Source organism: Sus scrofa, chromosome 1 (assembly GCF_054392235.1).
Source record: "Sus scrofa isolate SSC_HxYL_T2T_F1_AM1 chromosome 1, Sscrofa_HxYL_maternal_Yorkshire_Landrace_v2.0, whole genome shotgun sequence".
Lineage (NCBI taxonomy): Eukaryota > Metazoa > Chordata > Mammalia > Artiodactyla > Suidae > Sus > Sus scrofa.
Genome location: NC_139383.1, coordinates 261,082,305 through 261,107,630, shown reverse-complemented (window position 1 = coordinate 261,107,630; position 25,326 = coordinate 261,082,305). Strand labels below are relative to the sequence as shown.

The window sequence follows — 25,326 nt, the reverse complement described above, 5'->3', positions numbered from 1 at the left end:
ATCTGAGCTGCATCTGTGACCTACATGCACCACAGCTCACGGCAACAGCAGATCCTTAACCCACTGAGGGAGGCCAGGGATTGAACCTGTGTCCTCATGGATACTAGTCAGATTTGTTTTTACTGAGCCATAATGGGAACCCCAGAAATCTTTTTTTTTTTTTAAAGAATCATACTACACATAAACTAACTTCTTCAAATATTTCATGCATTTAACATGAATTTACCTCAGAAACCAGGCATTCATCATAAATGACATTAATAGCATAAACGATCAGTCCTGGCCAAGGTCTCAGGTGTGCAGAGACACACTTATCCAGGAGGGTCTTCCAAGGGTCTGGAGGTCCTCTTGGGAGCTCGTCAATGACCAGGATGCACAGGATCTGAGCACCTGAGTCTTGCTGAGTTAGCCCTTTCCTGCACAGACAGCAATCTGGTTGGCAGTAAGGAGCTAGGGGGGTTGTCTTAACTTCTGTAAGTTTAAGAAAATACTGTCCATCCTAAGAGTGGGGGACTGATGGTCCAGCTCTGTGCCAGAGCAGAAGGGCTTCCAGCCTTGACATAGCTTGTGGGAAGTCAAGCCTTGCCCACACATTCAAGCCCCAAGATGAGCCCCGGATGGCAACCCAGACTTCTCCCTCTGGTGTCCTTTACATCCTGGGCCATCCCATTCCATCAGAGGGGGTCGAAGACCAGAGCTACTCGGCCCCAAAATGAATGGGCCCAACTCCTTCTCTATAACTGGTGTATTTCACCAAAGAGACAGTTGCTGTGAGGCCACAGATGGGCCATTACACACCCTTCATCAGAACAGTAGATTCCTGCAAGCCTTGTATTTACCCTCGTAAGGAAGGCTACTCAGAATAACATCCCTTGGTCTGGGGGTTCCTCAAAAAGTTAAACATAGAACTGCCATACATCTCAGCAATTCCACTCCTAGGTAGAATTCCAACCTCCAGGAATTGAAAGCAGGGCCTCAAACAGGTGTTTGTAGATCACTGTTCATAGCAGCGCTATTCACAGTAGCCAAAAGGTAGAAACAACTCAAGGGTCCATGAGCAGATGAAGGGATCAACAAAATAAAATCTATCCATACCATGGAATATTATGCAGCCACAAAAAAGAATGAAATTTTGACTTATGGTACAACATGGATGGACCTTGAAAACATTATAATCAATAAGATAAGCCAGATACACAAGGACATTTATTGTATGATTCCATTTATTTGAGGTACCCAGAGTAGTCAAATTCATCTGGACAGAAAGCAGCAGGGGAGAGGAATGTGGGGTTTCTCCTTTTGCCTTTCTTGAGTCCTTATGGCTGGGCTTAAAATAAAAGACACATTCACAAGAGAAAAAGAAAGTTTAAATTCATGCACATGGAGATCTCAGAAAAATGGGACTTAAGAAGTGACCAAAACCAGGCAGCTTTTATATTATTTTAGGCAAAGAAACAGTAAATTTGTGAGGAATTGACGGGACAAAGAAACTTAGGGCTTGGGTACTCTTTTAGTGAAGATTCTAAGCAGAGCTGGGGCTTGGGGGAATAACTTAAAAGAAGGAACAAGGTTTGTTTACAGGCTTCTCAGCCCCAGTTTCTTATCTCTGGTGATAAGGGCATCCTTCTACCTCCAGATGTAGGGAGGGTACCTTTCACATGAGAGGGGGTATTTCCTGCTTTCAGGGGGACAGAGAGGAGGGCCCCCGTGTTGGCCATTTCTTAAGTAACTTTAATTCAAAATAATCCATATGCTGTTGTCGCCTCTTTCAGGGTGGCCCATCCGGAGCTCCTGTAGCAGAACAGATGTTATCAGGGGACAATGGGAGTTGTCATTCAATGTGTAAAGAGTTGTTGTGGGGATGAAAAAGAAGTTTGGGGTATAGACGATGGTGATGGTTGTACAACACTGTGACTGTATTTGAGCCACCGAATTGTACACTTACAAACAGATAAACTGATAAATACTAGGTTATATAGAATTTGTCATAATAAAACATTTTTTTAAAGCCCTTGGCAAGTGACAGAAAACCCAGCCCAAGTTTGTTTTGGCTAAAGGTCAATATATGGGGTCCTGTCAGCAGACATCTGGTAGACATCTGCTTGGGGAGTCCCCAACCCCCCACCCTGGCCGTCCCACCCCCTTCGCCCCCCCTCCGCTCCCCACAGCCTGTTTATTATTGTAATGAGCAGAGCTTCATGTGCTTTTAGCAACCGCAGTGACGAAGACGACCTCCCTCCAGACCTGGCCGAGGCCGTGGGAGCGACCACGACCCCAACCACGGCCACCACCACGGCCACCACCACACAGGTCTCTGTGCCGCTGGCGTCCCCCAAGGTCCACAAACTCAGCTCGCCTCAGAATTCGGAAGGCAAGAGCCAGCTGTCCCCTGGGGCCAAGGTACGGAGATGGGGTGGGGAAGCCCTGAGGAATGGCTGTGCTCGCTGAGAATTCTGCATCAATTCAGTGCCTGGCATCTGTGTGCATTTAAACTCTGCATCCTCAACTCTGGGCGCTTGTGAAACAACAGTAACCACAGGCGGCAAAGTACTTATTTTATATATATAACCTGCCCCTGAAAGATAAGATAACCCTATGAGAGACAAATAGTATAATATATAACCGTCTGGGGAGTTCCCGTCGTGGCGCAGTGGTTAACGAATCCGACTAGGAACCATGAGGTTGCGGGTTTGGTCCCTGCCCTTGCTCAGTGGGTTAAGGATCCAGGGTTGCCGTGAGCTGTGGTGTAGGTTGAAGACGCGGCTCGGATCCTGCGTTGCTGTGGCTCTGGTGTAGGCCGGTGGCTACAGCTCCGATTGGACCCCTAGCCTGGGAACCTCCATATGCCGCTGGAGCGGCCCAAAGAAATAGCAAAAAGACAAAAAAAAAAAAAAAAATATATATATATATATATATATATATATATATATAACCATCTATGCTGTACTTGAAGGGAAATGTAAGAGATTTTTGAGGGCAATTTTGGTTTTAGACTATCATCCCCACAAAAGCTATTACTCCGCAGTGAAGACAGAAAATGAGGAACAGGTCTTCCCCCCCCATAATGGAAAATGGGGAGCGGTAAAAACATAGGCGTGTCCCCATCCCATTCCTTATTTGGGATAGCCTGTGTCAGTCGTTTGAAAATGGGAAATATTTTTCTATTTGTGAGGTTGAAATGTCAAGAGATTGCCAGCCGTGCGAATGGACGGTGACAAAGGTCTTTACAAGACATTTCTCTCCGTTTTCTTTGAGTGACACTTCGCTGTGGTCATGCTTCAGCAATTGGTCCACACGTGGTCACACCTCCTGCTCCCCAAGCAGATGCCGAGTCAAAGGTTGCTTGGTCTGTGGACCCCACTGAGGGAGCGGGGTGTTCATGGGGCGGGGCCACCAAGAGCAAGACAGGAACCCCAGAATCTGTTCCCAGCTGCTCCTTTCAAACTCCTTCTGTCCTTTCTCTGAGCCACACCTGGGAATAAGATCTGCTACCCAGCCCAGCATATATGACCTGGCATCAGGTCCAGTGGAGATCAAACCACTTGTGCAGGAGTTTCTGTTGTAGCTCAGCGGTAATAAACCCGGCTAGCATCCGTGAGGACGCAGGGTCGATCCCTGGCCCCACTCAGTGGGTTAAGGATCTGGCGTTGCCCTGAGCTGTGGTGTAGATCACAGACGCGACTCGGATCTGGTGTTGCTGTGGCTGTGGCATAGGCTGGCAGCTGTAGCTCTGATTCAACCCCTAGCCTGGGAGCTTCCATATGCTGCAGGTGCGACCCTAATAAATAAATAAATAAATAAAGCACTTGTGCAAATCGGATGCCTGAGGCTTCTGCGGTTCCAGGGGTCCTGATTCCTGGCAATGTCTAAGTAACGTCAGTCCACCAGGCCACATTCTGCAGGACCAAGGCCATTCTTTCACTGGGTCCTTTCCTGGGGTCTCTAGGAATACCTCTGTGTTCCTCCACAGGATTCCCACTGGACCCCTCAGCCAGTGACTGGTCCAGACTGGGACTCCCTGCTTTTCTGCAGATGACCTCCTGGGAACTGGAATCGGCTTCCCCTCCACTGTGCCGAGTCGCTGGCACTGCTTTGTCCTAAGTGTAGACACAGGCTCCTCTCTACATCCCAGGCTGTGGTTAGAACCAAGTAACAATATTTACAAAACAGAAGGCAATTCAGAGGAGATGCAGGCAACATCCTTCCAGAGGCCACAGGGCTCCCTCTCCTGGCCGCTCTCTCTCCTTAGGGCCTTACTGGCACCAAGTTAATGGGACTTATTCCCCCCCCATCCCTGTGCGAGGGCCCCAAGGCCCTCCATGTTGCTGAGACCCCAGGGCAAGACAAACCCCCCCAAATGAACGTGATTTTCAGAGGTACCACTCTCCCACCATCAAGAGTTTCTTTATTATTATGAAAATAATTTAGTTCCTCAAGGGCTTTGACTGGCTTGATCTTGGATGGGCTCGTCTTTCGCTATATATTCAAAGGACTTTTCCACGTGTTTTTGGTTTTTTTTTTAAACCCCAAAGGGCAGTCAAAGAGCATTCAAAGCATTTTATTTAATTTTTATTTATTTATTTATTTAGTCTTTTGTCTTTTTGGGGCTGCACCCATGGCACATGGGGGTTCCCAGGCTAGGGGTCTAATCAAAGCTACAGCTGCCAGCCTACACTACAGCCACAAAATGCCAGATCTGGGCCGCGTCTGTGACCCACACCACAGCTCACGGCAACGCTGGCTCCTTAACCCACTGAGCAAAGCCAGGGATCAAACCCGCAACCTCATGGTTCTTAGTTGGGTTTGTTTCTGCTGAGCCACAATGGGAACTCCATTTCAAAGCATTTTTTAAAAATTGTTCACAGCTTCAAGAAGACAGCTCCCCACCCTATATCCTGCTTCTCCCCATTAAGTTTTCTGAAAAAAACATTGAGGTTTGGTCTCAACATTTTGTACACTGCTGAGTGAGGGAGCTCTGGGAGGGGTTGGCGCGATAATGAGTTCAGGCTTAGACTGTGCGGAGAGGAGAGAGAGTCAGTGAACATCTGTGTTTTCTGGGGAAATTGGGCTGTCAGCCAGCACCGTCGCTAACCGGGATATTTTTGTCTGCCTTTGCAGAGCCCCTCCGACCGAGGAGGTGCCTTTACCTTGGAGCCAGGCGATCTCCTGATGGATTTCACAGAAGCCACTCCTCTGGTAAACTTCCCATTTTGCTAAAACCAGAAAAGCCACAGACCATAGACACATCTTGGCAGTGGGACGGATGGACAGAGGTGGGCATTGCTGTTGGGAAGGCTCTTCCTCTGGTCCTGCTCGTGGCCCGGAGGCTCGGGACTCAGCTTTCACTCAGGGTTCAGGCATCACGGGTCCCTCCACCTCCCAGAGCCCTGGAGGGAGGACAGTGCTCCGTTTCCTCTGAGGGAGGCTGTAGGGGCCTCACCCCGCCTGTCTGCTCCTCAAACCTTGTAGGGCTCCTCTGTGCTTGAGTGTTGGCTTCTTGGCTTCCTGGGCTGTGCCCTGCATGCCCGCCCGTGGGGCATCCTTTGCTGTCGCTTCCAACAACATGCTCTGGTCTAAAGTACCAGCCCAAGACTTCACCTTGGCTTTCCAGACCCCTCATGCCTCCCTGCCATCCTCCGTCCTTGGCAGATGGGTCTCTCCTTAGGGATGGTAGCCTCGTGGGATTCCTGTAGGTGGGAAACCCTTTCAGGGAGGGAGTGCTGGACCAGGAGTCATGCAGGAAGACCTCATGCCAGTCTCTGCTCCTCACCTTAAGAGCCTTGTCACTGGATAGGTGCTCCCGCATCTTCTGTCACATAAGGATGTCATTGTTTGCCCCCTCTGCCTACGAGTGCTTTGTTATAAGGACCACATGGGTGGGGGGCGGACAGAGAGGGAAAGAGAGAGCCCCATATATAAAGCACCGTAAGTATGTAGAAGATATTATTATTATTAGATGACACAGGCAAGCTTGGATGTCTCTCTGGCTGGGCTCAGCTTGGTACCCATGTGTTCTTGGGCATAAATCATGGTCCTCGGGTTTGGCATGTGAGCCAAGTTCAAAGCTCTTTCCTGAGAACTTCTCTGTGCACCTGGCCATGTGTGAGGCTCTGGGACCGATAGGGCAGCTGGAGGCTGGAGGGGGCTCCGGGTGGTGAAGGGGCAGGATGAGCAGCAGAGCCATGTGGAAGGTGCTCGGGGAGAAGACAGAGGTGGGAGTCATTCAGGACTGGCTCGCGGGACAAGGGGTAGTAGCCAGGAAGGATTTCTGGGAGGCTATCAAGAGGGGACAGATGAGGCAAAATGCTATCCAGGTTTTAGGAGTGATGGCCGCCCTGCCTCACCTGGCACAAGGCAATCGTTTGTGATTTATGCAATTGTACTTCTCATCTGAAGAGCAGGTACAGTCAGAGCTTCCCCAAGTCAGCGCCTTGGGACAAACAGCTGAGAATGGACACTTGCTTGGGGAACTGCAGAGTCACTTCCTTCCCCTGTGCCAGTAAACGGGGCCAGTTATTCATGGCCAAGATGGGATAACCTGGAAACACCTCACGGCCCCTTTGCACAGATGGGAAAACTGAGTCCCAGAGTGGGGGAATCATATAGGAACCAAGCTGGAGCTGGAACCCAGAGGTTCCTGTTCTTTCTCTAATGGCTTTGCATCCGACTGAGCTAAGTCTGGCCTCCTCTTTAGGGAACTTGGAGAAGAGCAATGCCTGGAAAAAGGGCTGTGTGTAAAGGCTGGGCAAGCAGGACAAGGGGCACAGGGGAAGGGACAGCAAATTAGGCCACTTAGGCCTGGTGCTACATCAATGTCCCAACTAGGTGTCCCAAGTGAGGCTTTACATCCTGGGAAGGCCATGTTATGGAGAGGAAAGCTGGGGCTCGAATCTAGCTACAGGACAATAGACCCCCAAGGGCTCGAATCTAGCTACAGGACAATAGGCCCCCCCTTAGCTATAACCTGAGGGCCTGTGAAGGCCAAAGGGGGAGAAAGCTAAGTTCCTTAGCCCTCTGTGAAGAAAACACACCTGGGAGGAATGGAATCTGGTAGGGGAATCTCTGAGTTGGGCTCTTGAGCAATTTCCAGGCTGCTGAAATAGGCTGCAATTAATGTCATAAGAGAGTCCCTCTAGGAGTTGCCATTGTGGCTTAGCAGTAATGAACCTGACTAGTATCCATATGGACGTGAGTTCAATCCCTGGCCCCACCCAGTAGGTTAAGGATCTTGCATTGCCGTGAGCTGTGATCTAGGTCACAGACTTGGCCCAAATCTGCCTTTGCTGTGGCTGTGGCATAGGCCAACTCCAATTCGACTCCTAGCCTGGAAACATCCATATGCCACAGGTGCGGCCCTAAAAAAAAAAGAGAGAATCCATATAAACTACTGCTGTGGGATCCTGTGCCTAATCCTCTCTGGGGGCACTTGGGAAAAGAAGGCTTCATGGTGCTAGGGTTTTAAAGTATGAGTAGGAGCTTGCCAGATGGAAGTAATGGGCCAAAGCATTCTATGCAGAAGTTATAGCATGAGCAAACTACTGATTATTAATTAAAGGGTCTAGTGGATCTGAGAACGAGGGTTAATTTACAAAAAATACATTGCGGCTTTGACAGGAGAGATGGGATTCCCTTAAAGACCTTTGCGTGTTGCAGATCTAGCGTATAGACTTAATTGCCCCCATCTTTTTCTGTGTTTGACATAACAGACTGCGATTAGAAAGGAAGCAGCATCTGACAGGGACCCAGAAGTCCTCTGAACTGAGGTTCCAGTGCCTCCCAAATGACTCTCCAGTCTCTGCTTGTACCTCTCCCACAACAGGGAGCTTATTTTGTGTCCCAGAACACTGCTTACACCTCTGGACAGCTCTGACCGAGCTCTGATACAGGGTCCAAGTGCTGCACTGCCCAGCCACAGGACAGATGAGGTCCTTGTACAAGACACGACTGCCCACTTCACAGCTAAAATTTACCATCAATACCTCTTCTCAGGATTGGTCTTGTTCTCATGGACTTGAGAGGCAAGTGCACACTCACAGATCACATGCACACAGAAGGTATGCTTGGAGGGCTGGTGTTTTGGCCTTTCCTTGGCATCATTGGCTTTGACCTTGCTTCCCTCCAAAGTCCTATCTCCATGAGTGCTGAAGGGTCTTAGGAAGGACTTCAGCAGCCTGCTTCTCCCTTTTCTTGGTCCTCTTCCCTCCATCTCCTCCATCTGTTCCTCCCAGCCTCACATAAATTCGAGCTGCAGCTCTTTCTGCCCTTGTTGCCATGGTGATGGAGGGGCATGGCATCTGTATCTCTAAGGACAAGCAAGGGAAGATTAGACTTAGGGTCTGGGGCGGGATGAAGTCCCTAAAGCTGCATCACTGCCCTGGTTGTTTGGGCCAGAGCTAGAACGACAGGAAGCTCGAGAGAGAGGAAGGGGACAGATTTTCTTGCCTTCTTTAAACCAAGTTCCACCAAGACACTGTTGGAGCTAGTTTAACCCTTGTGATTCTCAACCCTTATGATCCAGTCTCTGCATGGAATGAATCATGATCCAAACAGCCAGGAAAAATAATAGGGTGGAAAAAAGGTTCCCTCTTCAACTGGGGTCTCTTAAAATAATGACAGAAGATTAAATGAACACCTCCCAGGAAGACTTCTTGACTCTCTTTTTGCTTCTTAGTTCTCTTACACCCAGCACTGCCCCAAGGACTTAGGTCCTCAAACGCTCCACAAAAATGTTCTTTCCACCTTCACGCTTGTAGCACGTTTTCCCTCCTTTCCCCGGATCTCTTCTTCTCTGATCCCCAGCTCTTTAATTATGTAACTCGATTTAGCAATCCAAGTCCTTCAACCTCTGCAGCTTTGCGGTCTGCCTGGAATCTGTATCACAGACTTCGTGATCAGATAAGGGTTTCTGCTGGGGAGGGATGAGTGGGGGTGGGAGGATGGGAAGGGAAGAAGAAGAAGGCAAGTGAGTGAAGACAGCACCTACTCTCCAGCTGGTGTTCTCCCCTGGGGTGCGGGTGAGCACGTGCACGGGGGTGGAGGGTGGGTGTTGGCAGGATGAGGGCAGTTGGAAGGAGGTCATCTGGACAGTCAATAATGCTGACCTTGGAAGGCAGAGTCATGCCCTCTGCTCCAGGTTGGTCACACCAGCTTCCCTCTTCAGGTAACACTGACCATAAGCACCCAAACCTTCTGTGTTCCTGATGCTGTCTCTTCGGGCTTGTCCCTCCCTGATGCCTGTCCTCCACCCACCTGCAAAGCCAGTCAGAATCCAGGTCTTGGAGTTCCCTTCGTGGCTCAGCAGAAATGAACCTGACTAGCATCCATGAGGATGCAGGTTTGATCCCTGGCCTCGCTCAGTGAGTTAAGGACCGGGTGTTGCCGTGAGCTGCAGTGTAGGTCACAGACATGGCTTGGATCTGGCATTGCTGTGGTTGTGGTGTAGGCTGGCAGCTGCAGCTCTGATTCAACCCCTAGCCTGGGAATCTCCGTATGCCACAGATGTGGCCCCAAAAAGACCAAAGACAGAAAATAAAATAAAATAAAACAAAATAGTATCCTATTACATGTGTTACCTTATTTCTTGAAGTCAGAAGTATGGGAACCCTAGGGATGCTCTTGTTTAAATTCACTCAGACAGGAGTTCCCATCGTGGCACAGTGGTTAATGAATCTGACTAGGAACCATGAGGTTGTGCGTTGGATCCCTGGCCTTGCTCAGTGGGTTAAGGATCCGGCGTTGCCTTGAGCTATGGTGTAGGTTGCAGATGTGGCTTGGATCTGACATTGCTGTGGCTCTGTCGTAGGCTGGCATCTACAGCTCTGATTGGACCCCTAGCCTGGGAACCTCCATATGCCACGGGAAGTGGCCCTAGAAAAGGCAAAAAGACAAAATAAATAAATAAATAAATAAATAATAAAAAAATAAATCCACTCAGACATATCTAGAAATCTGACTTTAAAATCTTAGGAAGGTCAGAGATGCTTGTGGCATGGACCAACATTTTTTTTTTTACCGTGAAAGTCCAATGCGGGGCAAAGCTTTAAGTCATCCATTATAATCTTCAGTTCAGACACTGGTGGCCAGTACACATTTTGTCCTCAAGGCAGAATGTCCATATTTCTTAGTGATTTATGCCTTAGATAGCATCTAGTAGAGCATAGAATTGATCCTGAGGTCCAGACAGAGCAGTGGGAGAGATGCCAAGCAGGATGGTAAAACCTAATTGCAGGTGATGAATGTGGACTCACTTGTTTCTGAAGAATAGATTTAGAAACAAATCAACAAGAGGGTCTCGACCCAGGGATTTAGACTTTGCAGATGCAATTTTTGCATCTCCCAAATCTGAATTATAAAAGAAGCCTGTCATGGAGTTCCCGTCGTGGCTCAGTGGTTAATGAATCCGACTAGGAACCGTGAGGTTGTGGGTTCGATCCCTGGCCTCACTGAGTGGGTTAAGGATCCGGCGTTGCCATGAGCTGTGGTGTAGGTCACAGACTCGGCTTGGATCCCAAGTTGCTGTGGCTCTGGTATAGGCTAGTGGCTACAGCTCCGATGGGACCCCTAGCCTGGGAACCTCCGTATGCCATGGGAGCAGCCCAAGAAATAGCCAAAAAGACCAAAAATAAATAAATAAATAAATAAAAGAAGGTTGTTGCAAAGGCCATTGTGAACAGTGGCAGTAAAATCCCCTTAGAGACAGTCCAGGACTGCACAGTGGTAAAGCGGGTGGAGTTAGATCAATACGGCGATGGAGAAGGAGGAGCCTGAAAGGTTCTTGATAATTTTTCAGTGAAACTTTCCCAGAGGCTGTACTTTATTATGGCAAGGCCATACCATCTACTTAAAACAGCAACAACAACCAAAAACCCTTTTGAGCTGGAAGATGCATGTGTTTGTTCTCTGGAGTGAATGGTCCTTTCCTGAGACCCACACTAACCCTGTCAGTGGCTCCCTCTCCTGACATCAGAGCATTTTCTCCTCGCCATTCTCATCCTCACTGGTACAAGCTGTTGGATCTCTGCGGGGCGCATGGCCCTATTGAAGGCTGGGGCGAGGGAACCCCGTATTCCAAGGGACATGGCATTTTCTCACAATGCTTGGCTCCTTTCAGCTAAGCAGCAAGCCCCCTGTCCCCTGTCCCCACCCACCCCCAGCCAGTGCCCATCCGAGAGGCCAAGGCCTGGGTCCATAGATGTGGAAGAGGGTATTAAAGCCAGTCTGTTTTCTGAACCCAGAGAGCCATGACAGATTAAATCTTCAGCTCTCTGTTTCTCCTCACTGATGTATCTCTTTCTGGGAGCTCTCTGTTGGACATGTACTCACCTCTCCAGCATCATGGGGACCCTCATTTAGCAGAGTGCAGGAGGCCACCAGGCACAGAAGACAAACACTCAGGTGTGTGGCCGTGGCTCATCTTGCCCCCGAGCCAGCATCCCTGACTCATCTGAGCGCTTTCTGGCTTGGCCTGAGTCGATGCTTCAGAACCCTCTGCAGCGCACCAGGAGGCTGCCGCCGGTCCTGTACAGTTGACACAGGAGATGGCGCCTACCTGCCAGCCCCGGGGAATGAGATTTTGCCATTGCCGTTCTGCTCAGATGGTAGAGGAGGCGGATGAGGGCCAGAGAGGAGGAGAGACGGCTGAGAGAGGAGGGAAGGGGGCGGGACCAGAAGCCAGGTGGCCAGAGGCTGGAAGGAGGCTGCGGGTGAGGCTGGCTTGAGAGCCGTCTGGAGCTGACAGATCCGTCTTGCACTGTGCTGTCTTTCTCTCCTTCCCCTCCCCTCCCCGTATCTCCTCTTCCTCTTCCCTGTCTCTCACCACCTCCTCCTCCCCTTCTCCTCTCCTCGTGAGCAGGCAGAGCCCGCCAGCGCCCCCCACTGTGCCCACTCTCGCTGTTCTCCTCCACTCTCTCTCCCCCTGAAGGAAGAGACCACTGGAGTTTGCATGCACCCTCCAATCAAAACGAGGCTGGTAGGTACCCTGGCAGGGAGAGGGGGCCCCCCACTGGCCTGCTGGGCCGGAGCCACCAGGCGGCGGCCCCATGGGTGTGCAAGAGCACTGGACCTCCAGAGGAGCCTGGTCCACAGGGGCTTCCACTCCAGGATGGGATGCAGAGTCTGGTCAGCCTGGTCAAACTGGGACCGGTGGCTGTGGTCCCGCCCCTTGGTCTCAAGGTCTCCAGAATGGTGAACAGCTTGTTTTCCTAGAGCCATGGTGAACTTAGATCCTTTTCCCAGAAGGGGAAAAAAATCTTAGGTGCATTTCTATTGAAAATTAAAACTTTTAAAAACTTGTCTATTCTCGCTATTTATCAGGATGACAATAGGAGTATTACTGCAGGACGTGAAAGGAATCACCCGTAATCCCAACCTAGCACAACTTTTTTTCCTTTTGGCATCTTTCTTTCTAATATTTATTTGTATTCATTCATAATTTACATACTTAAGTCATAGTATCCATAACATCTCTGGTTTTCCTCTTTCACCTAATGTGCTGTTGTTTCTAGCTTGCTCTCGTTACCACATTCTGTATATTCCATCCATTGAATGGTGCACCATCTACCTAACAAACTTCACTGCAGGATGTGTGCTTTGTTTCCAGTTTGTGACTATTCGAGGGAACACTTGGAGCTTGTGTGTCAGGGATTTTATTTTCTCAGGCCAGACCCTGCTGGGTTCAGTATTGCAGCTTTGGCTTTGCACCCATTCTAAAGGGCTGATACCAGTGGCAACACCAACAGAAGAATGAATGTGCTTTGCCACAGCCCAGCCATCCAGTGTAACTGTTGGAATGTCTTTTTCTTCTTTAGAGCAGATATAAAGTAATACTTTGAAGTGGCCAACGTTCATGTTTCTTTAACAGCAATAATAATCCTCTTTTCCCCATTTAGTTCATGATGGTCTGAGTCTTATCTGTATGTTACTTTTCGCTTTGTTGTTGCTCTCAGAACACCATGTTGAACCACTGGGCTTTGCGAGGAGCAAGGCTACCCCACCCCATCCCCAGTCCTTGTCTTGCTGTGCTGCAGACAGTCACTATTGGCAGCCTGAGTTGGCACCTGGGCCCCTGAGAATTGTGAGATGTTTAATGAGACTGAAGGGAGTTCGGGTAAGGGGAGCAAGGGTTGAGCTGGACATCTCAGTGCAAGGACATTGGTGTTCCTAGGTCGGTTGAAACTGAGACCTACTTCCTTCATTCAGAAACGTTCAGCAGAGTTGGGTCTGCTCATCCCTACCTCACCCTCATGAGAATGACCCAAGGCCTTCAAGTCGGTCCTCCAGGGTCCATAGACAAGACTCTAAGACACAATAAGATGGCTGCCTGTGGACAACGGTGGCCCCAGTGTCTTGGCCACAGCCCTCTGGTGGCAGGTAGCACAATATACATTCACCAGCAGGCAGTTTCTCTGCCCTGGGGGCCACAGACAAAGCAAGAGCCAGAGCCATCAGACCCCTGGGCCTACTGGCCCTTCTCTGGGCCAACTTAAAGAAATTCACACCCCCCCCAACCCTTCCTCCAAGGCCTCCAGGAGGCCAAAGATGAAATGACCCAGAGAAAGAAATGGAAGCAAAGGCTCTTTTTGGCCACTGAGCAGTACCTAATTATGCCAGGGCACCCACCCTCTTTCAGAGCCTGCCACTGGGCCCTTCTCATCACCATGCCTTCTGTTCCCAAGGCCATGGCGGTGGTTCCCAAGGCCATGCCTAGATGGGTTCCCTTGAGGTTTTCCCTCTATTGCCCAGAGTTTACAGGAAGCCCAGCAATTAAAGTGGACCGACAATGAATCCTTTTGGCCTGATTAGTCCGGGCCCCCTGGCACTCTGTCCACTCTGATAGACTGTGTTCCCAGATGCGCCCTCCCAGTGGCCTCTAGTCCACTCCCCACAGCTGCAGTGGAGCCATCAGGAGGCCCTCAGGGAGCCCTCATCTGCCTCATCATACACCCTGGTCACAGTCAGGGTGAGGTAAGCGTAGGTGCCCTGCGGACACAAGCCTCCAGCCTGTCATCCCTGTAGAGTCCTAGCCCCTAGTACAGTGATGGTACAGATACAACCGCTGGGCAACACATCTAGGGACCCTTGGTGTATTTCCTTAACCAGCAACACAGGCTGGGCATGAGTTCCCTGCATCCTTCGGTTCGGTTTTAAAAGTGCGCTGCCAAAGATTTCAAAACGTTTATTTTCTAATCTGGAAGTAACGCTCTTTTCTGTCTCTTTTTTGAAGATAAAAACATTCCCGGCTGATCCAGTGACCCCCTTTCCTGATCCTTTCATTACAGGGCCACAGTTTACAGTAAGTAGAGCCAGAAAACAGATCTGTGTTTTAAGACATTGTTCCCACGTGGTGTGCTTGTCTGTGGGCTGCCAGTCAGCAATGCCAACAACTTCTTTTGTTGATCTGTGATCTCTGCGAGGTTGGGGTTGGGGGTCCCGCATCTTCTAGTTATTTTATTTTATTGAGGTAAGTATAACATAACATAACATTAACCTTTTTAAATTTTTATTTTCATGGCCACACCCGAGGCACACGGAAGTTCCCTGAGCCAGGGACTGAATCTGAGCCGCAGCTGCCGCAACACCAGATCCTTTAACCCTCTGTGCGGGGTGGAGAATCGAACCCTCACCGCCACAGTGATCCAAGCCACTGCAGTCAGATTCTTAACCCACTGGGCCACAGCAGGAACTCTGAAATTAACCACTTTAAAGAGGCAATTCAGTGACATTCAGTGCATTGTCATACAACTACCACCTCTATCTAGTTCTAAAATCTTTTCATCACCCCATCAAATACTCACTCCCCCTTTTCCCCTTTTCTCCAGCCCATGGCAACCACTAATCTGCATTTTGCCTTGTTGGATTTACCTAGTTTGGATATTTTATAGAAGTGGAATCATATACTATGTGAACTATTGTGTCTAGCTTCTCTCCTTGGCATAATGTTTATAAGTCTCATGCATGTTGTAGGAGAAATCAGTACTTTATTTCTTTGTACGGAGCAAAGATTGTACGTATCTACCACAATTTGTTGATCCATTCATTCATTAATGGGTATTTGGGTTGTTTCCATCTTTTTGACTCCTGTGAATAATGCTGCTATGAACATGCTTGTGCATGTATTTGTCTGAGTCCCTGTTTTCAATTCTTTTAGGCTGGATCTGTATCTTGATAACAGTATGATTTAATTTGATTTTTAAGAATGTAATTTTTTTAAATTTTTTAAAAATTGGATTTGATAATGGTGTGATTTTAGGTTACATTGCTTTACCACTCTGAGCACCAATCTCCTCTTATTTAAAGTGGAAATAAGAAGAATATCCTCCTTGTATCCGGTTGAGGCAAGGATCAAAAGGGATCAAGAACTTGAAAGTACCTTACTAACCACAGACCATCCCACAAATGTCAAGCACAATTGTTGTTGCTCTCAGAGGCCCGGTGGTGTAATTAACTAGAGCCGGTAGTCATGACAACCCGCATTCCGTTACCACCGCTCTCTGTGTCACTGAGCAGCTTATTTCAACTCTCTGCAAACTGTTGAAATGTTTTAAAACATTTACATGTTGTAGTTTCCTCATCTGCAAAATGAGAGCGTTCGATGATTTTCAGGATTCTTTTCAGCTGCTCAACTTTTTGCTTTAAAGAAAAGCTTCTGCAGAAGCTCACTCTCTCATGAGCAGAAGTGGGGGATCCAGGCTCCCCTGTCTTTCCCCTTACGCTCTCCTCTTCCCAGGGAGCAGAGAGTGCGATTCGCAGAACCAAGTGATCCCTGAGGCTCCTTCAAAGGCCAACCCAGAGGATCTTTGAGGTGGGCTGTCAGGTGACCTAGGGGTAGCTGGAAATGCGGTCTCGTGAGTGATGATGATATTATCTGCGATGACTCTGGCCACCTGAACAGGGAGGGAGTCAGCAGTGGCTGATTCAGGTTTCAGAGGATGAACAGAAGTGGGAAGGTGTCCAGCAGTCCATGCAGAGGTAAAAACAGGTTTGGAGTTCCTGCTATAGTACAACAGGATCGGCAGCGTCTTGGAAACTCTGGGAAGCAGGTTCGATCCTTCGCCTGGCACAGCGGGTTAAGGATCTAGTGTTGTCCCAGCTGCGACTTAAGTGGCAGCTGCGGCGCAGATTTGATCCCTGGCCAGGGAACTCCACATGCTGTGGGATAGCCAAAAAAGATAAAAGAAAAAAAAAATCCATTGTAGGGTTGTGATCTGCTTCCAAAACTTGCCTTTTAAGAACCAGAGGGCAGAGACACGGGGGCTGGGCCAGGCTGTTAAGTCCTACTGCCCCGACATTCATCTGGCCCCTGCCGTCTGGCTGGACACAGTTCCCCAGCTGGAAGCTCCGGCTCTGCTTCCTCCACAGGCTGAGGCAGGCACTCTGGCCTGCTGCCCAGCCTTGGCAGTGCTATGAGACACCCAGGGAAGCCCTTTCAGAAAAACTAGGGGCCAAGAGGGAGCAGGAAGCCAATGTCAGAAAGCACACCAGGGCTTTTAAGAACTGGGCAAGAGTGGCTTGAAGACAGCTGGAGAGGCAGAGGAAACAGCATGAGCCAGAGTCCTGGGGCAGAGGAGTCATCCCACATTCAGGGGACTGAAATGAAGGCCACTGGGCCTGGAAGGCAGCAAGCAAGGATATGGGGCATGAGAGGAGGAAGGGGAAGCAGGCAGAGACAAACCCTATAGGACAAAACTGCATTTGCTTTGTAGGCCCAAGTAGGGCCCGATCCATATCCTAAGAGCAATGGGAGGCCTTTGGAGGCCCTGTGATGGTAGTGGGAGAAGATCTGGGTTCAGAGAGAGAAGACTCAAGGCAGTAGCCTAGAAATCTGGCACAGTGGTTCAAGGGAGAGAGGGCAGAGAGCTCAACCCAGAATGGTTTTGATGATGGTGGAGGTAGAGAGAAGTGCCCAGATTGGGGAGATTTTTAAGAGACTGGTAAGGAATTGGATCGGATGAGGGAGAGGGAGGGGCAACGATGGCGCCCATATGTCTGACTTGCAGGATGTGGGTGGAGAGGGGGTCCATTCCCTGAGATGAGGACATCTTCGGGAAGACTGGATTGGGAGGGATAATGACTTTCCTTTGGTCCTGATGTGTTAGAAGTGCCTTGGAAACATCTAGATGGAAACACCAAATGGGCAGGTGGACGTCCAAGTCTGTAGCAGGAGAGAGGACTGGACTGGAGATCATAATTAGGCAGCTGGACGGTGACAGAAGCCAAATTCATGGGCCTTAGCCTCTTTATTTTCTCACCCCTGTGTGTCATGCTCTTCACCTTGCTGCAGGGTTGACCTCTTCCAAGGCCCCCAGACCTGCCCTGATCACAGTCGTGGGGATGTTCAGCCGCTCCAGGGACCTCCACACACAGTTATTCTGGCAGTTGATCTAGGATCGACCTTGGGTCTGGTTTCAACAACCAGGCTCCTTTTTTGATCCGGAGACCAGTTCCTACCTTGTATTTGGCCCTGTTACCTGCACCTCTGCTTGCTACTCAGCCAAATGCCTTGGTCTATCTAAGATGCCTTACCTCTGGTCAAATTTCTGGCCCATGTTTTTCCTAACCTAGTCTGTCCCTGTGTCATCTGCTTTGTTCCAGCAAAAGTTTGTTCATTCATTTCTTCATTCAACAAATATTAAGAAGATGAGCAGTCTGGGTTAAGATTTAATAACATGAGTAATTTTCACCGCTCCCTAAGATCATTCCTTTTTTTTTTTTTTTTTGTCTTTTTAGGGCTGTACCCACGGCATATGGAGGTTCCCAGCCTAGGGGTTGAATCGGACCTGCTGCTGCCCACCTACACCACAGCCACAGCAACGCTGGATCCAAGCTGCATCTGCGGGCTGCACCACAGCTCATGGCAATACCAGATTTTTAACCCACGGAGCGAGGCCAGGGATCAAACCTGCATCCACATGGATACTAATTGGGTTCGTCATTCTTAAGCGAAGCTGGCTCTTTTTTTTTTTTCCTACTTTGTATGGCATTGAAGAATTCAATGACTATAAGTAAAGTCCGATGCCACTGCCTTGATTCATGCTAAGGCCCGGGTGCTTTTACCAATTATTGACTTTAACGTAAGTGTTAATTTCCCTTTTTCCAGAAAGAATCAAAATTGGCATCAAAAGCCCAACTACCACCCATTTTACTAAATCAACAAAATAATTTCTTATCCCAGTTCATGTGTCAGGAAGAATGTGCTAACTTATGCTTTATAATGACAAATTGAGGAGTTCCCTGGTGGCTCTGTGGGTTAAGGATTTGGCATTGTCACCGCTGTGGCCTATGTCACTGTTGTGGTGTAAGTTTAATCCCTGGCCCTGGAACTTCCTCATGCTGAGGGTTCAGCCAAAAAAAAAAAAGACAAATTGAATGTCCTATTCATTCTGCATGTCTGACATGCGTAGGCTAAACACTCTGATCTTTGTTGCCCTGTTTCTGGAACCAAGGCTAATAGAGCAGCTGCCATCTGGAACATTGCTAGTCACAGTGGCAGAGGGGGAAAAAAAATAAATAAGAAATCATAGACTAGCACTTAAATATTCCAATGGAAATAAAACACGGCACCTCAGCCCACATTTCCTCGGCCAAAGCAAGGTGCGTGGCTATTCCTTAACTTCAGAGTGGGATGGGGCAGTCTGATCCTACCTCGTGCCTGGAAAACAGTTAGCTGGGATTTTCTGGTGAACCACACAAGAGACTAAACATCCAAATGTTTATGAAACTCCCTGTGGCAAACATAGCATGCTAGCAACTCGTGCTCCCCTTCTCACGGTCCATTCTTTGGCATTGCTCCAGCCCAGGCCGGGTCAGTTTTTCCTCTAGAGGCAGTTGTAAAGTGAACAGGGGCTTGTATTTCTTAGCAACAGTCTTTCAGGACCTCTCAAAAATTAGTTTCTCCCAGAAGTTCCCATCATGGCTCAGCAGTAACGAACCTGACTCATATCCACGAGGATGCAGGTTTGATCCCTGGCCTTGTTCACTGGGTTAAGGATCTGGCATTGCTGTGAGCTGTGGTGTAGGTCGTAGACGTGGCTTGGATCCAGTGTTGCTGTGGCTGTGGTGTAGGCCAGCAGCTGCAGCTCCAATTCGACCTCTAGCCTGGGAACTTCCACATGCCCTAAAAAAAAAAAAGACAAAAAATTTTTTTTCTCCCCATCACTTGATACCCTTATAGAACTACAACTGTACTGTAACCTGGTATTTTTGTGGTTTTCCGTGTTCCCTAGAAGGCACAGCTCATCTTATGTCTAATCACTAGGAATATATTGCTCATTTGATGATCAAAGCTTCTTCTTTAGAAAGCCATGTGAAAAATACCTCCAAGTTTAGGGCCAGAAACAAGCATGAAAAATCAAGTTAGCAAATATATAGCTGGGGGAATTCCCTGGTGGCCTAGCAGGTTAGGATCCAGCATTGTCATTGCTGTGGTTCTGGTCACTGCTGTGACATGGGTTTGATCCCTGACCCAGGAACTTTGACATGCCATGCTATATATAGCTGGTACTATTGAAGGGATATAAAACAAACATGTACACATAGAAAAAATGCTGTAAGGAAATACACTGACATGAAAGGATTATGGACTTTCTTCACTTATACTTTTATATATTTTCTGAGTTTTCTATATAAAACAATAAGTGAATCTTGCTTTGTAATTAAAATAAATAAATAAATCATCCTCTCCAAATGAGACAGTGTACTCCGGACCAGCAATTCTCAAACTTTACCATGTATCAGAATCATCTGAAGGTCTTATAAAACACACAGATTTGCTGGACTTCATCTTCAGACATTCTGATCCTGCAGGTCTTGAGAAGTGGCATTTTCTCCAAATTTCAAGGTGATACTGATGATGCTAGTCTGGGGAACCATACTTTGAGAACCACTTCTGTAATGGTTAAAAAAAAAAGCATCCATTATGAAGTCAGCTAACCCTGGTTCTAAATACTGATTCTTTTTGTTGTTGTTGTTGCTATTTCTTGGGCCGCTCCCGCGGCATATGGAGGTTCCCAGGCTAGGGGTCCAATCGGAGCTGTAGCCACCGGCCTACGCCAGAGCCACAGCAACCCAGATCCGAGCTGCATCTGTGACCTACACCATAGCTCATGGCAATGCTGGATCCTTAACCCACTGAGCAAGGCCAGGGATCAAACCCGAAACCTCATGGTTCTAGTCGGATTTTTTAACCACTGAGCCACGACAGGATTCCCTAAATACTGATTCTTAATATTTACTAACTGTGTGACCTTGGACAGATTACTTAGCCTCTCTGAGCCTCACTTTCCTTTTCCATAAAATCACTTCTCCAATGTGCATTTTTCCACCTTTTAACATCTCTGAAATAGAAATGTTTATTACAACAGTGGGCATCCCAAAGTTTGAATGGTCACCATTTTCTTTCTCTGTGGCACATGCACAAATGGTGCCTCTCACAAACGACGGTGTCTAACACGTGATGAAACGTGATCTCTACCTTAAAGATTGTCAAGAAGTAATATATATAAAGTGTTTGGCATAGTGGCTGGCACTAAAATGGTTTACTAAATGGCACTCGATTAACTATTATTAAAAAATAAAAGAGACCGTATGGAAAGGTTTAGGGAGTGGCTGACAGTGTGAAAATGGAACCCAAAGTGAGATTGATTTCCTTTTTTCCATTTCCTCTCCAGGCAGACTTTAGAGACAGTAAATTACAATGCTGTCCTGGCCAGTCTTCCCCACTGATTCCAGCAGCGACCCTGAGGCCTTTGACAGAGACCGTGTCCACAGTGCAGACGATCTACACCACTCGGAAGCCTGTTTCTCTGGCAGCCAGGTGAGTCGGATCAGCAAGTACCAGCCGGTAACTCTGGTGACAGCGAAACCAGGCACAGGCTGTAGGTACACTGCGTTTGTGACATCTGCAACCTTCTTATTCGTTCTTTCATTCGTTTATTCTCTATGTACTTACTGAAATGTCATCAAAGGCGAGACAGTATTCCAGGTGCTAGGGATGTAGTGTGAACAAAACATATGAAAGTGCTACCTTTATGGAGTTTACAATTTAGTGTTGGGAGAGGGGAGACAGACATTAAAGAAGTGTGTGTCTGTGCGCACGCGCGTGCATGTGTAGCACTAGTGACAAGTGCTATGGAGAAAAATAAAACCATGAAGGGCAATAGGACAAGCTGGGATGGCTTGCAGGTGGTGTTTAAGCAGAGACCTGAAGGTGATGAGGGAGCAAGCTGCAGATATTTGGGAAAAGAGTATAGCAGTCAGAGGGAACAGCCAGAGCTAAGGCTGCTAAGGCTTCTGAGGTGGAGGAAGCCTGGCTGAGCAAGAGTAAGGGGACCGGTGTGGCCAGAGAGAGTGGATGACAGGAGAGGTGGCCCGTGAAGTTGTAGGTTGGAGCCAGAATGTGTGAAGCCTTGTTGGCCATAGTGGAAATTTGATTTCTCCTCTGAATGAAATTATTTAAAAATTTGGTTGTACCTTTCAAGACACATACTTCCTATGGTGTGTGTGTGTGTGTGTGTGTGTGTGTAAACAGAAGAGATAAATTCCATAGATAGGCAACTGGGCCCAAGGGCCAAGAAATCAGAAGCAACCTATTAAAGCAGCCAATAATTCTGCATCCCTCGATTTTATTCATTAAAACATAGGAGGAAACGCTGGGGCAAGTGCCTATGAAACCAACTTAAAATATGATTTAAAGAAATCTAGCCCCTGGACATTTTCCCACTCATTCAAAAGACCTTTGCTGAGAGGTCACTGTGCCTTAGATCCTATGCTGGGCTCTGGGGTTTCAGAGAGAAAGGGCGTATAGACCAGTCCAATCCATGGGAGCAGAGCCTTGCACAGCTCGCTGTCTGGTTCGTAAAGCCATAGGCAGCCATCGTCCCGTCATTGTGATGCTGGCACCTGTAGGGGGTCCTTCAGGAACCTGAAAAGTCAAGAACTGTGATTGCAAAAGAACCTGGGGGACAACTCTTAAACTGAGAAGGCTCTGACCACCTTCGAGCATGGATCTCACTCTTTCGTCCCCTCCTCTTTTGCAGCGCAGAGACCCTCCGGCAGGAACTGGAGAGAGAGAAAATGATGAAGAGACTGTTGATGACCGAGCTGTGAAACTCTCCCCCTGTCGCCTGGAGGATGGCGCGGTGCCTTCTGTCCGTTTTTTCTCCTCGGGCTTCGGGTGCTCCCTGAGCACCACCTGCAAATGTGCGCTCCGTGTGCCCAGGCCTCTGGGGTTATGGGTGAAGCCAACTTCTGGCTTGACCTTTATTGGAAAAGTTACTTTATGTCTCCTGAGTATGAGAGTTTTTCTGCTACTCAGTGTATTTGAGACAGGATGTGGTAAGCCTAGGAGAAGAAAGATGGGAAAACCGGGATTCTTTGTCAGAAGTCCCCGTGTGTGCGTATATGAATAACCACGGGGTCAGTGTCGCGCAGAATCCTTTGCTGTCAATCTCAACCGTGTGATTTTGTACGATTGACACTCGCACCCAGCTTTGACTGTTTGCTAAAGAGTCATTTTTAATGAGAGAATAATTCTTTACTGCTGGTTTTTCATTTACACCGGTAAATACACCGATCTTCTAACGTCTTTAACATTCATTTTTATTCAGACATGAGTAGGTGAACTAACCAACGAAAAGTTGCCATCACCAGGACGGAAGGTACTTCAGCTTAATCTGAAATACAAATTGAACTTGTGAATGGACAGGCTGTGATATTATTTGGAATACCTAGAATTTGTTATGGAACCCAAAGTAGGAAATTATGGTTTAAATCATCTAAAAAAAAAAAATCCTTACAAAGTGATTTGATATCAGAATTCCTTTGGGTGTTCCATAAAGGAAAATTATTTCTAAAGCTGATCAACTCATGTCCTGTTGATAGACCCTTGACCCGAAGAAACTTTGCTCTCTTTTTATATAGTTTCAAGAAATGTGTTTTTAAATTTTTATTATGCACTTGAACAACTTTGCAGGAATAAAAGAACCCCCTACCACAAACTAGCCCTCTAAATTGTTTCCCACGCTTTCTCAATGAATACGCACACATTCTTACATCAGTAGGATCAGTGTGTACATACTCTTGGGTTACTTCCTCCATCTAACACATATCTCCTCTTTTCAGCACTGATCCTGCTCTCACCAATTTCAGTTTCCTTAAATCCATGTTAACACGGTTAACCTCACTTCTCGCCATTATGAGATATTCGAGTTATATCCAATTTTTCACTCTTATAAATAGTGCTGCTATGAATGTCTTTGTAAAAAAAAAAAAAAATGTTCCTTCTTTTGGATTCGTCCCTTGGGACTCTCTTCAAAGAGAGACGACAAGGTCAAAGAGCATGAAGTATTTTATAGCTCTTGTTCCCTATTGCCAGATTGCTTTCTAGAAATACCCCATCTCTGAGTTGGAAGGACCTTAAACCCTCTAAATGCTTGAATCCCCTCTCCAATTTCTGATGCCACCAGCAATGTATAAGCATTTCTATTTACCAATAGTTCTGCCAGTATTGGGTTGTGCCATTTTTATTTATTTTTGCTCGTTTAATAAGTGCATATCGTTGTTCTTGAAAGGGTGTTTTATTTCATTACTTGCTAGCAGGGCTGAGCACTTTTCCATGTGACGATTTACTCGCTTGTATTTCCTCGTGTGTAAAATGTCCATCCATTTCTTATGACCACTTGTTAAGTGGAATTGATCTCGTATATTTGTATCAGAACTGTATTTTTACGTTGTATTGTATAGTTTGCTCTCCTGTCCCTATCCTTAAAACTGAATGGTGCCAATAATTTGATACTAATGATTATAAAAAAAAAGCAATGCCTCATTGACTAGCATTGTTGTAAAATGAGGTAATATAAGCAGATATTCAGATAACAGAGGATTAACCCTTAAAGTGCTGAATCTTTAAAATTTTAATATTTTTTTGAGGGAAATTCTTTCTAAAATAGATGACGTACTTCCCTGCCTTAGGAAGCAGAGGACACTGGAGAGTCTTTGATCTTTGCTTGATGAGTCACGGTCATCGTTACAAATATCAGCCCCTTTTGTACCTCAGTGTGGTGCAGTGATGTCATCAAGAGCTGTCAAAATATGCAGGGCTTGGCTTGCCTTTCCCAGGCTAACACTGTTTTCATCAATGGTGTGCACTGCTGTCTGCTCTTTCGGTCAAGCCATCTGGGGCAACTGTGGTATTTGGAAATTTTTACTCCCCAGGCTACCTGACCCCTGTCTGGACTTTGGAAACAGCTTTAGCCATTCTTTATGTTGTGCACACGATGCCAAATGTGTTGCTGTACAATACGGGGGGGGACATATCCGCTTCTGGGTTGTCCCCTCTTGCCAATCCCTCCTCTTCTAACCTGCTTTCTGAGTCTTCTGCTCTTCACCTCCTGCTCTCCGACAGAAACCTCCAGGGCAAAATGGAAGCTTTCTTGAGGAAACCAGGAAACTCCGTGTTACCTACCCATCAGGTTGGCTTTGCTTCTGAGGAGGGCTGCATGGGCTTTTTGGCCATTGTTTTCAGGAGGCTCCAAGCCTGCTGCTTATTCCCCATGTCCCCCTGGGTTCACGGATGTTTCTGAAGGCGGATGTCACGGGATCACAAACAAGTTGGCTGTTACTGTGTATGAAAACCCAGTACCTTTGGCAGCTCCACTCTAACCAGTAAAATCAAGAGGATTCCATTGTTTCCGCAGTTGTCCTGGTTATTTGCCTACGTAAATGTACGTTGGGTGCTTGGCATTGTGGCCTGAGAAGATGACATTGGGTCGGGTGGATTCATAGGGATAAAATGGATTGGTACAACCGCTTCACCTTGTTTTGTATTTTTAAAACCAAAATAACAGCACCATATAGTCACATAACGCCTCTTAGGTGCAGCGAGATAAATGCGCTTGCAGACATGATCGTTCCAGAGCAAAAGCTCCAAACTGTGGGCCACAGACTCCTGGTGGGCAGGGGGGCTTAATGCAAGGGGCCTGGGAATCCAGCAACCTGAGTTTGTGGGTTGTAGACTGCACAGGAGACCCTTATGTTTGAAGAGTTTAAAAACTAGGTCCTATAGGAGTTCCCTCAAAGCTCAGTAGGTTACAGATCTGGCATTGTCACTGCTGTGGCTCTAGTTACAGCTGTGATGTGGGTTTGATCCCTGGCCTAGGAACTTCTGTGGGCATGGCCAAAAGCAAATAAAGAAAAAATTATGTCCTAGAGCATTCAGAAGATCCCACCTGAATGTACCCCAAATTTTATACTCCCAGAATAGCACAAGAATATTCTGATATCTAGAGTTCCCGTTGTGGCTGAGTGGGTTAAGAATCTGATGCTGTCTCTCTG

General features: G+C 47.5%; 1 protein-coding gene across 6 annotated transcripts in view; it reads left to right on the top strand.

The window, feature by feature from the left end:
* The window catches only part of EPB41L4B (erythrocyte membrane protein band 4.1 like 4B), a 142,278-nt gene extending 117,596 nt beyond the window's left edge, over positions 1 to 24,682 (top strand). For 2 of the 6 annotated variants that reach the window (XM_084992148.1, XM_084992170.1), the window contains 6 exons: positions 2,211 to 2,400; positions 5,119 to 5,196; positions 11,852 to 11,968; positions 14,222 to 14,290; positions 20,664 to 20,809; positions 22,032 to 24,682. In XM_084992148.1, the coding sequence (XP_084848274.1) occupies positions 2,211 to 2,400; positions 5,119 to 5,196; positions 11,852 to 11,968; positions 14,222 to 14,290; positions 20,664 to 20,809; positions 22,032 to 22,101 (670 nt within the window). In that variant the 3' untranslated portion in view covers positions 22,102 to 24,682. The remainder of the gene's footprint in view (positions 1 to 2,210; positions 2,401 to 5,118; positions 5,197 to 11,851; positions 11,969 to 14,221; positions 14,291 to 20,663; positions 20,810 to 22,031) is intronic. The other 4 variants (XM_084992162.1, XM_084992183.1, XM_021067313.2 and 1 more) reach the window with 3 other exon arrangements.
* Positions 24,683 to 25,326: the final 644 nt, after the last annotated feature.